We start from the raw sequence: 14,293 nt of genomic DNA, 5'->3' as shown, positions 1-14,293 counted from the left end.
GGTGTTGTGTGATTTTTAACTTTGTCCACGCCATTCAAACACTTTTCCTCTAGTGATAGTGATTGCATTCATTTCTCCCTCCCGTTAGCCCCTTCATATTTTAGTATGTTTAGAATGATGTCAGTGTTCTCTGCCATGAAGACTGATCAAAGTATTTGTTCAATTCCTCTGCCATTTCCTGGCTCCCCATTATTGTCTCTTCAGCTTTGTCATCTCAAGGCTCAACATTCATTGTTGCCCCTCTCTTTGTCTATATTTTAAGAAGGAACGCTGATGTGAGTCCCCATCTAATTAAGATTTGCCTGAGCAAAGTGTGCAGTACTTTCAAGTATTATTACTTCAGCACTCAGAGACATCTCCAAACACCTTGACTTTGTCTTGACACTGGACTCAGATGCACCTAGGCATGACAGTGAGATCAGCGCAATGCAATGATAGTATGCAAATCTCCACCACAACAGGTCAGACATGAAACTTAACTGATTGAATTCCAATATGGGTATATTTTTAATTAATTCACAGGATGTGGGTATCAGCAGCTGGGCCAACATTTAAAACACAGGTATCAACAGATTCAAGAACACGTTCTTCCTTGCTGTTATCAGACTTCTGAATGCACCTCTCAAATTTTAAATTTAATGTCGATCTTGCTCTTTGTGCACCTTCTCTGCAGCGGTAACACTGTATTCCTCGCTCTGTTCTATTACTTTATATGGTATGGCCTGCCTGTATTGCATGCAAAACAGAATGTTTCACTGTACCTAGGTAGATGTGACAATCGTAAAACAAAGTCAACCACATAACTGTGGGCCTGGAGTCACGTGTAGGCTAGATCAGATAAAGGGTTGGTCATCAGTGGAAGATCCAGTAGATGTAGTGTACCTGGACTTTCAGAAAGCCCCACATAGGAGGTTAGTGAGCAAAATTAGGGTGCATGGTATTGGTGGCAAAGTAATGACTTGGATTGAAAATTGGTTGGCTGATAGGAAACAAAGAGTAGTGATAAACGGCTCCCTTTTGGAATGGCAGGCGGTGACCAGTGGGGTACCACAGGGATCAGTGCTGGGACCGCAGCTTTTTACAATATATATTAGTGATATAGAAGATGGTATTAATAGTAACATTAGCAAATTTGCTGATGATACAAAGCTGGGTGAAATGTGAGGAGGATTTTAGGAGATTACAGGGTGACCTGGACAGGTTAGGTGAGTGGACAGATGCATGGCAGATGCAGTTTAGTGTGGATAAATGTATGGTTATCCACTTTGGTGGCAAGAACAGGAAGGAAGATTACTATCTAAATGGAGTCAAGTTAGGTAAAGGGGCAGTACAAAGAGATCTGGGTGTTCTTGTACACCAGTCAACGAAGGCAAGCATGCAGGTACAGCAGGTAGTGAAAAAAGCTAATAGCATGCTGGCCTTCATAACAAGAGGGATTGAGTATAGAAGCAAAGAGGTTCTTCTGCAGCTATACAGGGCCCTGGTGAGACCACACCTGGAGTACTGTGTGCAGTTCTGGTCTCCAAATTTGAGGAAAGACATTCTGGCTATTGAGGGAGTGCAGCATAGGTTCACGAGGTCAATTCCTGGAATGGCGGGACTATCTTATGTATACTTGTATACCCTTGAGTTTAGAAGACTGAGAGGGGATCTGATTGAGACGTATAAGATTATTAAAGGATTGGACACTCTGGAGGCAGGAAACATGTTTCCGTTGATGGGTGAGTCCCAAACCAGAGGGGTAGGCCATTTAGGACAGAGATGAGGAGAAACTTCTTCACCCAGAGAGTGGTGGGTGTGTGGAATGCTCTTCCCCAGAGGGCAGTGGAGGCCCAGTCTCTGGATCTGTTTAAGAAAGAGTTGGACAGAGCTCTCAAGAATAGTGAAATGAAGGGTTATGGAGATAAAGCAGGAACAGGATACTGATTGAGGATGATCAGCCATGATCATATTGAATGGTGGTGCAGGCTCAAAGGGCAGAATGGCCTACTCCTGCACCTATTAGACCCTTAATTCCAAATTTCTAATTGAATATAGATCTACACAAGCAGGACTTGAACCCAGGTTCTCAGATTGTTGCTGGGGTCCCTGGATTAATGGTCCAATAATAATACCACGAAGCCATTACCACTCTTAATTTTCAATAGAGACAGATGCAGTCCCCAAATACAAGTGCATACCTTTCTGGGATATTGGAGAGCTGAGTGAATTGGTTCGCTTGGCTTGGCTTGCCTGCACCATTGCAGACAGACACCTTCGAAATGCATTTATTAAAAAAAAACCTCTTAAGACTGCTGGTGATTTGATGCATTCTAGGAGGAGTGGTTTCAGACACTTTCTCTATTTGGAACCAAATTCTATCCTGGGACGGGAGTCGCCCCACCCAAGTGCTCAGTGCCAAAGCCACCTTAACCAGTCTCCTCCTCCGGTTCAGCTCCTTTTCCGGGAGTCCGGAACCAATGATGTCAAGCCGATTGGGTCTAAGCCCAGCCCAGGGAGAAGGAGAGAGACAGGCACGACAACAGAGAGAAAAAAGAGAGAGACAAAAGTTCCTGGTTGCAGTGGGACAGAGACAGAGGAAAGGGGACATTGACTCATTATAGAAGGAAGAGTCTTGGGGGATATTCGCTTGGATTGTGTTGCTGGAATTACCAGTTAGAGAGAGGGGGGGAAAAGAGTGAGCTCCCGGGGAGCTGGGCTCTCGCCATTACTGACAGCGCCCGGGATTGCTTCAGGATTGTGACCCAGTGGATCGGGCGCTGCGGGGGGAAGAGTCTGTAACGCTGGGCTGGGGGTGAGCCCCTTCCACCGCTGGGTTTCCTTGTCACCTTGTGGATTGTACACTCGCCGACAACATGCTGAATGCTGGTGGGATTTACGCCGTGAAAAAGAGGAAGAAACCCGTGCAAAAGAGGTAAGAGTTGGGGGGTGGCTGGTTCATTTCAACTGACAACTCTTGGTGGTGTGGTGGGGGGGAAGAGTTTAAAAGCGATGGTTCCTTTTGTAAATACTTCTAACCGTGCAGTTCTGTCTCATTCCTGTTTTGTTTTCACAAAAACCCCAAACATGTCATTAGCCCCAAACCACCTCCTGCTGATGGCGTCAAGTCTAATCCGTCCAAAAGGCACCGGGACCGGTTGAACTGTGAGCTGGATAAACTAACCAGTCTGCTGCCCTTCACTGAGGATGTCCTCGCCCGTCTCGACAAACTCTCCGTGCTCCGTCTCAGTGTCGGCTACCTGAAAGCGAAGAGCTTCTTCAACGGTATGGGCGCAGTCAGTCGGCACACTTCGTTTCACTTAGACACTCCAAAACACATCTGTCCATAGACCCCCTCCCCAGACACACACACCCTCAAATATACACACACCACGCCGACCAAAAAGGGACCCCAAACACACACACACTCCAATACGTGCAGAAATGACCCCAAATACAGTACAGGCAGAAGTGACTCCGAATAAACATACATATAGAAAAATGACCCCATATAGAGGCACGCTGCTAAATACACACATTGAAATGACCCCAGATACACGCACACAAATGACCCTAAAGATACACACACACAGTGACCCCAGATACACGCACGCTCCTAAATACACACACAGAAATGACCCCAAAGATAGACGCACGCTCCTAAAGACACACTCGTGCAAATCCTGAAATAGCAGCCCCCTTCCACATCCCCAACACTCATGCAGAAATGTAAATACTCTGACAGGACACAGATTTAGACACACATTCTCAAATACACAAATGCTCTCAAAAGTGCCACACCCCAACACACACAAGCAGCAACACAGACAGCATACACAAAAAATATGCACAGGCATTCAAATACGGGTATGTTAACATTCACAGTATATACACAGACATGGTCACACAAATACACAAATGTATTTGTACTCACTGGCACACTCAGAATTAAACAGAGACTAGACACAGTTACCCAGATAAATACACTCAAATGTGCACATGTCTACACAATCAAAGTTGGGGCTGCTTCACCTACACTGACTTGGTACATGAACAAACAGACATACTCAGAAACAGATACACACACACACAAGTACACTGTTAGGATTGCTGTGCATGCTTCATGTGAGGGTGAAGTATTTTGTTTACGTCTTTCTCGGGCTTGAAAGTGAGCAGCTGTGGTTTCAATTTTTCGTACATCACTCAATCAACACAGGCAAGCATGAAACATAGTTACATCTTCCACTGGGACTTCAGGATGTGCAATAATTTGTGCTCTTCACAGCCTACATTTTAGTTTGCATGTATTTTGGGATGGGGTAAGGAGGAATATCCATGACTGTAAATAGACTGAGTTGTCTGTTGCTTTACATAAACTATTAACATCCTCTGCGTACTCTGCATACCAGAGTGCGAGGAGATTTGCGCATGTCACAGAGGCCCAACCTGTTTGTTATCACAGCAGTATTGGCAAAGGTTAACATTGTATCTCTCCAAGAGACTAAAAGTTATGGATTGTCTTTTGCTCATTAGGCAAGTTGGTGCTGCTTTCCAGTTTGTGCATAGTGTGGGTGACAACACATTCACCCTTCAGTCAAGGCAACAGGTTGGTCAGGTTGTGTTCGGGTGTTTCTCTGGGTGAAGTGAGGCTTGAATTCATAATTTGCTGTTAACAGGTGAGATGTTATGCCTTGCATTATATCAGAAGCACAGAGAATATTGCTATGCATTCCTGCCTACCCTGAGAAATGGGGGATCATTGAGACAGTGACATGCAGTAGCTTTGTTGTTGGGATGGGAATTGTGCTCATGCTTTCTGATTGTGGTTCATTCAAACTTTTAGAATATCCTGGACCTCCCGGTTTGAAACCTACAGCCTCTGTTACCCCTCTCTCTCTTCTTCCCACTGCCTGACAGGCACACATTTTAAAACAATTTTATGCATGCCATGTACACAGTGTATAGCATGGCAGTCACGGTCAGTAATATATTTGTCAATGCAGAGATACACCTTGTAGCATTATTCCCTGTAAAGCTTTTGCAATGTGCAGGACGCAAACACTGGTGCTGGGAAGACATAACTTGTAAAGAAATGCAGTGATTGAGCCTGAATGAACAGTGGTAATGTTAATAGACCATTCGTCTAGGGGATTGCTAATTAACCTTCCAGTGATCTGGAGGCAGATGTTCAAACCATGGTAGCTGGGGAATTTAAATTTGGTTATTAGAAAACAAATCCAGGAATGGTGAACTTGAAAATGATTAAGTTGTCATTTTAAAAACACATCCAGTTTATTTAAGGAAGTGAATCTGCCATCCTTACCTGGTCTGGTCTAGATGTGTGTCTCGACCTACTGCAATGAGGTTGACTCTTGATGCTGTAAAACCACTCCACTGTATTCAAGAAGATGGCACGTTGTTTCTTTCTCTGGGAATAAATGCTGTCTTTGCCAGCAACACCCACGTTTCATGAATGAATAAGCATAAAGTGGCTGTGCATCTGAATCCCAGACAGAAGTTAACTCTTTGTGCTGACTGAGAATTGGTTTTCATCCCCTTCCCTGTCACTATTGATGCTGGCTGGAACAGGAAGCTGTTTAATTGTCTTTCAGTCACTGGAGCTGAGGAGCTTGTAAATTCATTCAGTAGTGGCAATGCCCCTATCTGTTCAGTGGTATTTTGAAGGAGTGGTGCGGAGGGTGTCCAGATCCTTGCTTTTTCTAATGTGAACCCCTGCAAGAGTCAAGCTGATTGGGAAGAAAATTGGGAGGGATGCCAATTGTGGTAGGCTTTGGAAGTGAATGTCAGTGGAAATTGCTCCTGGTCTACAAGAAGGACAGTGGGTTTTGTGTCTGCGCAGACTTTGTTTACAATTATTCCTTTTTTAAATCAATGGATACCTAATTTAAAAAGTTATACCCTGTTTCCTTCACCCCTTTTTTTTTTTCTTTTTTTCTCTCTCTTTCTTCCCTTCTCACTCACGCGCAAACACAAAAATAAATCTGTGGATGCAGTGTGTTTTTGACCACATCCCTTGGCATAAGCACTCAGAGACTAGGAAGTGGTACAGTGAAGGAACACTCGACACTGAACTTTCACTGAATGCCATGCAGACACTGATTGTTCCATCCAGAACTTCCTGTAAGGACAACCAGAATGTGGTGGTGATTGATGCTGGTGTCTGTTGGTCATCAGCCTGGGCGGCACTCAGTGCAGAGCTGATTGAGTAAACCTTCAGCTTAACCTCCTAACAACATTGGCCTGCCCCATTCCCCATTCCCCATTTTAAAATTAAAAGTTGTAATATTTTCTCTTAGGCAGAGATCTGAGCCCATACCAAGACGAAAGAACATGCTAGGGCATTCATCAGTTAGGAAAGATGGTTCAATTGAGCTGACATGTTAGTTGAGTTTGTTCAGCATTGCTTTTCAAGGTTAGCATCACATCTTTTACTCCTTGACTGCAAATTGTCCATGTGCAAGGGCGTCTATCCATCCTGGGAATGGTGGTTATTGGGAGATTACGACAAACTGCACAAACAAGAGGCATCCAATGTGTGGAATACTCTGTGAAAGTGGGAGTGCTGATGAGCAGTTACCTGACTGGTTGCTCTAATTGTCCAGTTGTTGCTGCAGTGAATCAGAGTGATGGAAGTATGTGGAGGTGTCCCCTTGCCAAAAATAGGATCAGGCTTGGCTCTGATGTCATGCTGTCTGGAACATCCTTGTAATGCTTACTGTCAAGGCTTGTACGTGTCAGATGGTCACTTGGGCGAGGTTACAAAGGATTGCTTGTGCTGTGTAACTGTACTCCAGAATAAATCAGTACCATATGGGAGCATGATGAGAATGGTATTTGTATTAACATTAAACAAGACCATTGCTTTTCAGTGGCTGACTAATTAAATTAATTTCTTGAATATGACAGAAAAGAGAGAGATGTTGCTGAAGCTTTTCGTTTTGTAGTCAACAGGCCAAATGCAAGATCATCTGATTTCAGATGATCAGACCAATTTATGTCATGGGAGGAAAGGCTGCTGATTGGTAGGCATTTCTGCTTGACTAAAGCATTACCATGGAGAAAGCAATGGGGAACTGCAGGTTCCTGAGTAGCTTCTGCTTCTGTTATTTTCTGTGGCGACTTTTAACCTTTCAGTTTTGGTAATTGGGTTCCATGATTCAATGCTTTTTTACTGTGAGGGGAACTATAGTCCCATCCAGCTGTTCTCCAAAAGTATAAAATCCTAAATTGCTTCCATGTGAGGCAAGTCCAGTGACCAAGTCTATTCTTGCTAAGTTTGTTTTCAGCAGCTTGCTGATTATCTGATCTGTGGGAATGTTTTAAGTAGAGCAGCTGGTGTCATGTGGGCAGGAGCTAGATGGTTTTAAGCAGTAACGACTGGCAATTTTTTACATTGGAGCAGCTAAGACTCTGTCCTCCTCCTCAGTACAATAGGGTTAGGGCCTCCTGGTGTAATCCATGGGGTGAGGTGAGATACTGAAGGCAAGCCATGACACTCGGGCAGTTTCTGCAGTTGATCACTGCAAGCTAGCTGATAATTGTCGTTACTGAGGGTTAAGAGCATCTCCAAGCCATGTCACTATCTGGTATGTGTGCTGTCGGAGGTGTGTCATCTGGAACGTGTGGAAGGCTGTTTCGTACATGAGCTGGCTTATTTGCCTTGGCTATGTTCTTAGTTTCCCACAATCCAAAAATGTGCAGGTTAGGTGAATTGGTCATGCTAAATTGCCCGTAGTGTTAGGTGAAGGGGTAAACGTAGGAGTATGGGTCTGGGTGGTATACGCTTCGGCGGGTCGGTGTGGACTTGTTGGGCCAAAAGGCCTGTTTCCACACTGTAACTAATCTAATCTAATCTAATTGTTAAGCTGTAGGAAGGATTTCACAATGAAGGGAGAATGTGTTGTTGGAAATGTCTTGATGATTTGTTCAACTGAGCTACAGTGTGGAAAACATTTCCAATTAACACCAGTGCTTTTGATCAGAGGGGTCAGAAACAGGGCTCCTGTCCCCTCCACCGGTTCGAGAATTCAGTCGCAAACTCTGATTCCTGTTCATGCCCATTTGTGAGGGGCAGTGGATGTGGATGGTAGTGATTTATGTTAGCGTCGCCGTTTGCTGGGTTTAAGGAGGTGTGGAGACTTGGAGCAGCAACTGGATGTGTGTCACCTCATAAGGGAAGGGAGGAGCCTGTGAACTATCGAGGCATGCTGCAAGGGAGATGATGACATTGATTTATACAGGGTTCTTGGGCTATCCGCTCCAGAGATTTCAGCGCTTAATCTTGGCTGACCCTTCAGTCCAGCCCTGAGGGAATGCTGCACTGTCAGAGGTGCTGCTGTTTGCATGAGATGTGAAGCTGAAAACCCGCCTGCTCTCTTGGGTTTATAGAAGATCTGTGCTCACTGAGCCGAGGAGTGAGTTCTTGGTGCTTTTGGACCAACGTTTATCCCTGTCAAGCAACGTCAATAAAGCTTGGTTATTTGTTCTGTGCGAATTGGCTGTGGTGTTTCCTCCAAAACCGTGGTGACCATATTTGAGTATTGCATTGGTAATACTGCTTTGGGAAACTCTGTAGTTGTAGAGGAATGCGAGTCTTTCTTGAGTGCCCTCGGGTGCGCATCTACATTGGAGACTGCCAAGGCCATTTTATGTGGACACTATTGAGCCAAAACTGGGGGCACATCAGCACAGGGATTATCTCGTGTGTGTTTCACATCATGTCTTCAGTCAATGTGGCTACCGTTCTAAAGTGGATCAGTCAACAGATGTTATTTGCACTCGGTGATTTAACACAATTATAAATATTGAATTTAAAGTCATGCAAAAGGAAGGATGTAAGATTTGAGTTTAGATCTTAGTGGGGGGAAAAAACTCTTTAAGGGAGGGGTTTATTGACCGCAAGACTTCCCCTGCAAGGAGAAATCCGTTTCTAGGTCAGCGAACAGAATAATGTAAGGTTACCACCTTGTCAGTTTGCTGAAGCAGTGTTTATATTGGGATGGTTTTGAGTTCATTCATATGCAGACAATGTGTTACGGAGCCTGTTGTGAGCGTGTGACGCAAGGTTTTAGCTTTAATCAGCCTACTGAATACAGCAGCGAACTGCACACTCTTTCCAGACGGTGGGGTTAGAAGCAAGAGAGATCCTGTCAGATCTTGATGGTTAGGAGCTGACATTGAAAGGTTATTGATTTGATTCCTATTTTATGCTAAATTTGGTCCCTGGGAATTTTCGGTGAAATACTCAACATTTTAAGAAACATCACTGGCAACTCTTAAACCATGCTAGGAGAAAGTGAGGACTGCAGATGCTGGAGATCAGGCTCAAGACTGTGGTGCTGGAAAAGCACTGCAGGTCAGGCAGCATCCGAGGAGCAGGAGAATCGACATTTCAGGCATAAGCCTTTCTTCAGTAAGCATTCCTGATAAAGGGCTTATGCCCGAAATGTTGATTCTCCTGCTCCTCGGAGGCTGCCTGACCTGCAGTGCTTTTCTAGTACCACACTCTCTTGACTCTTAAACTGTGCTCACAGGGCTGGTTCCAGCAGTGGTTTATTGCATGAAATCTACACAATCGTAAGGCTGCCCATTCCTATGTGTGTCACCTCTCCGGTCATCATGCCTTCATTACCTCGACACTTGATTATTTCTATACACTCATGGCTTCTGTCCTGTGGTGTTGTTCATGAAAATTTGAGGTCATTGAAAACTCTGTGCCTTCCCTCAAAGCCAGCTGTGTTTTCCTATTGAGCCCGAACTTGCTGACCTGCAGTGGATCCTGGTCTAGCAGCATGTTGACTTTTGAATTCTGATCCTTGTTTTCCCATCCTTGCATGACCTCTTCCTTCCTTATCTCCATCGTCTCCTTCCATCCTGATCAACCTCCAAGATCTCTGTCTGTACTGCCCCGTTTACAGTTCATTTACAGTCAGGGTACCGTGTAAACATTCCTTGCAACAAACAAGTCTTTCAATGTCCATGCTCTGCTCTCTTCCCACAGTTCGTGCATAATGATAATTCTCACTAGCACTATTACTCAGGCAGAGAGGCATACACACAGATTTAACCCAGAAATTCCCTCTGGCTGCTTGTCGTATAAAATGACTGAGAGAACCCGGTCAGTAAACTCCATTTTTGTTTTGATTCAGCTGTTTCAAAAGATGGCCCTGATCCCAACTTGTGCAGTTGTACCACTGTGAGGTTTTACACACTGATTTCACTATTAACGCATGAGAACTTGAAAAGCCAGGGGAGATGAGTGATCTGGCCAGCATTTGGCCATTGGCCGTTTTGGAAATTTGTTTCGAGGCTCCCCTTCCTCAAGTTAAATTTAACGTGGGAAACAAAAACAGAAGTTGCTGGAAAAGCTCAGCAGGTCGGGCAGCATCTGTGAAGGGAATTCAGGTCACGTTTCGGGTCCGGTGACCCTTAAGGGTCACAGATGCTACCAGACCTGCTGAGCTTTTCCAGCAACTTCTGTTTTTGTTTCTGATTCACAGCAGCTGCAGTTCTTTCGGTTGTTAAATCTAATGTGGATTCAGTGCTGGTGCCATTCCAACTGTTTCTTTGCTCCCCCTTCTGACTCCGTTTCTGTGTCTTGCTCAAGGAATACGCAAATGAAAGTCGACAAATTATTTATTTCACTGAGCAGCATTCAAACCTGGGTCAGATGAGTGAATGGCCAAGATGTCTTCCACATTGAACTGTGCTGTGACTACTCTTCTGTCCGTCATGGGCTCGGGAAGGGGTTCAGGCCTTTACAGCTTGCTGGTCTGACTGTAATTTGAGGAAAATCTCATTCCTGCAGTATAGAATCCCCACAATGCAGATAGAGGCCATTCAGCCCATACAGTCTGCACTGACTCTCTGAAGAACATTTCACCCTAACCCTGTAACCCCACGTTTTACCATAGCCAACCCTGCTAGCCTGCACACCCCTGGACACTGAGCAATTTAGCATTGCCAATCCATCTAACTTGCACATCTTTGGACTGTGGGAGGAAACCAGAGCACCCAGAGGAAATGCACGCAGGAATGGGGAGAATGTGTGAACTCCGCGGAGCAGTTGCCCGAGGATAGAGTCGGTCACAGTTCCCTGGTGCTGTGAGGCAGCAGTGCTAACCATTGACTCAATGTGCCACCCACATCAAACATTATTGTGGGAGATCTGTTCCCAGTCCTGGCTTTGATGTATCATCCTGTGCTTGTATGCTGTACTTGGGTTAAGCTATCTTGTGATCTAATACAATGAGTTTGCAAATAACTCCTGTCCATAGATCTAGGTAGAAGACTTGCATGTTACTAATGATGGCAACTGAGAATTAGTTTCTTTTTAAGATTGTAGTTGATGTTATGAATTTTATTGGGATGTTAACAGTTAATTACCTTGTTGCTAAATGCCTCTGACTCATAACTAGAGCACTCGGAAGTCTCCTGAAAGTGCTGTGGGGTGGCTTTTTTTTTGTTTCTTTTTCACGCGATCTGTGTTTTTGATTTCAAATTTCTTGGATGTGTTCATTTGAAGTGAAATCAAAAGAATAGACTGCAAGATGGTCCTAACCGAACACTGCAGATTCAGGCTGTTGACTGTAGCCATTTATCTGTAGGCCTCATGTGACTTTAGCCTCCCAGCTAATGTGTTGTGGTGCCCATTATCACTTGTTTATAACATTGCTGACTGTCACTGAGGTTTCTGCTCTAGGACACGCTATACCTGTCACAATGTTAGTATCCCTGGTCGAATAAGCATGCTGATGATTCACCTATCCAGCCTCATCATGTACCAGCAGAGCTGTCAGCATTGAACAAATAACAGGCTCTGTGCCTCATAGCCACAAGGCATATGCAGGCCTCACTCATCAAATCTTACATTCTCGCTCCCTTCCAATGGATCCAGCAATGTTCTATAAAGGGAGTAATAGGCAGTTGACGCCACTCTCGTAACATGGTTGTTCTCTCTCCCTCTCAGGTGATTTCAAATGCTCATTCTTCTTTTCTTTCTTGGGAGAAACCAGTGCTCCACTGTTGGGGAAACTTCAACGTCCAGTTTTAGTTGGAGAACTTTTCAGTAAATCTTGCTAGAGCTTAGTAAATGACCCAAAATTCAGAAATTCTCTTGTTCTCTCGCAGGAGCAAACCCTCCCCTGAAGGTCATAACTATCTCCCCCCACAGTGCAGTAGTTCGGAGAAAGGGTTTGAAGGCTATAGGTGGGTGATGACCATCTCCAGTGTGAAGCTTAGGTCCCACATGGGAAACTAGATGAGTTGATTCAGTCGCTGGGCGTGGCTTGTTTTTCCCTTTTTTACTATGTTCGCCTTTTACGAGGTGTCCCAGTATCGCATGCCATTCCCAAGGTGCCGAGGGTGAGCAGACAATTTCTATCGTGGGGACGCGAGTGGTTGTGATGGGGCAGATTTTTCATTCCTTCTCCGCGGAGCAGGAGGATGCCAGTCTGCTCCTCAATCTCTCATCACTGTATTGTCAGCCTTGGCTTTGTGCCCTTGTCTGACAACTTCTCCATCTCAAATGCTCCAACTGACGACCCCCCCCCCCCGTCTCCCACCCAACCAGCATTCGCAGCCTTCTGTGGGTTGGGAGATGGGGAAAGGTTTGAGATTTCTGCTACTGTGTATCTTGTAAAAGTACTTTCTCATTAGGTTGATTTGTAAATTATATTGCCATTCTTACTGAATTTCCCACCAGGGTTATAAAAGCATTTTATGCCCCCTTATTGATTCTCTTTGTCATAGTAAACACTGGACAGCAGGAGCTCATTTGGCCCATCATGTCTCCATCAGCTGTCCAAATGAGCAGTGTACCTAGCCCCATTCTTTTTGCCATCTCTGTAGCTCTGCATGCTCATTCTTCCTTCCAAATCCTTTTTGAATGAAAGCCATGACCTGCCCACAGTCTTCTGAATTCGAGGAACAATAAGCCAATTTGGTGTCATTCTATCGAATGGGCACTGTCCCCACTCTGGTATCAATATGCCTTTGCTGAGGTGCATGGTGCCCAGAAAGCAATTATCTTAACAAAAGAGTTATGAGCGAGGCTCTGTACGAGAAAGTACAACTCTCACCCCCTTGCAGTCCAGTGCTTAGTTGGTGTGCTGTGACACCGGGGGATTGTAATCTATGGAATGGTTCAGAGTGGACCCACCTAGTCCCATTGCAGGCTCTTTGATATGATAACCCAGCTTCCAGCCAGGTATCCAGGATAATTGGAATGGAATCCAAATATTTGTGTTTACTGAACAGTGGTGTCAGCTGCTGTGTCGATGGTGGGGACAAAAAGGGTGACATTGTTTCTGATTTGAGTGACCAGCCTGCTAAAGTCTTGGGGAATCCTCTGTGCTTGGATGTGCATGAATATGCACAGCAATATTGATGGAGTGCTTGAAGATGAGAGGCTTTTTTTTTTGTGGCTTTACCAATAAACCCAGTTAATACCACCCCACCCCCCCCCCAAAAAAGATAAATAAAACTCTTCAATGGCTTCACATTCTGATTTGAGCCTGCACACGTTGTTCTAGTTTGCCCTTCTGTCATCTTGTTTCCTTACACGTCCTGCTGTGCTGCAGCTCTCTAATGCTTTGTAAATGGAAATGCGTTCAATTCATATTTAATGAAAGTGGCACTGAGGCATTAAAGTTTAAACGGCTGTCTTTGCTCTTATGTTAGTGAGCCTGGAATGAAGAGCTGATGTCTGTGTGTGTGTGTGTGTGTGTAAAAGATTGTGTGTTGAAGTTGCACACCGGGAACTGAAATTCCCACAAAACTCTTTGGAATCGAGAGTAGGAACCTTCACTGTATTTGGTTTGTCCTCTCTTTGGCTGGGTTGGAATGTTGGAAGGGTACAACATATTGAGTGCTTTTACCTCTAGTCACTATTGAATGCCCTTTGTAGGTGAAAATGGTGGTTGAAGTAATGTATAAGTACAACTTAATAACAATGCACTGACTGTAAGAACGTAGAGGCGACTATAAGAATTCATAATATTTCGAACTCTGTTGGAGTCATGTTTCTTTTATAGAATATTACTTAGTGCAAGTTACCAAGTGCAACACCAAGTAAACATGCCAGTTTTTGCTTCTCTCTTGTGTGTGCTTTAATTTGGATTGGGTGCCTGTTTGAAGTTTCATGTAGCCCATGTCATGCCTGGTCTAGTCGCCCAGGTCTAAAGGGAGTTCTCGATGGCCTGCTTTTTACAGGCACTGTTCACAAGAAACCTGAATATCAAAGTCACAGTGTCATATGGGTAATAAATCAAATCAAATCAAATCAAATCAAATC

The 14,293-nt window shown here is 44.5% G+C and overlaps 1 protein-coding gene across 2 annotated transcripts in view; it reads left to right on the top strand.

Annotated features, from left to right (window-relative positions):
• The first annotated feature begins 2,450 nt into the window (after positions 1 to 2,450).
• ahr2 (aryl hydrocarbon receptor 2) overlaps positions 2,451 to 14,293 on the top strand; it is a 151,683-nt gene continuing 139,840 nt past the window's right edge. Inside the window, exons 1-2 of one of the 2 annotated variants that reach the window (XM_043693101.2) lie at positions 2,451 to 2,914; positions 3,077 to 3,264. In XM_043693101.2, the coding sequence (XP_043549036.2) occupies positions 2,856 to 2,914; positions 3,077 to 3,264 (247 nt within the window). In that variant the 5' untranslated portion in view covers positions 2,451 to 2,855. The remainder of the gene's footprint in view (positions 2,915 to 3,076; positions 3,265 to 14,293) is intronic. The other variant, XM_043693100.2, reaches the window with a different exon arrangement.

This window comes from Chiloscyllium plagiosum, unplaced genomic scaffold, assembly GCF_037043375.1.
Source record: "Chiloscyllium plagiosum isolate Xiang-an unplaced genomic scaffold, Cpla_swu_hap1 HiC_scaffold_7, whole genome shotgun sequence".
Lineage (NCBI taxonomy): Eukaryota > Metazoa > Chordata > Chondrichthyes > Orectolobiformes > Hemiscylliidae > Chiloscyllium > Chiloscyllium plagiosum.
This window is presented reverse-complemented; position numbering and strand designations above follow the sequence as displayed.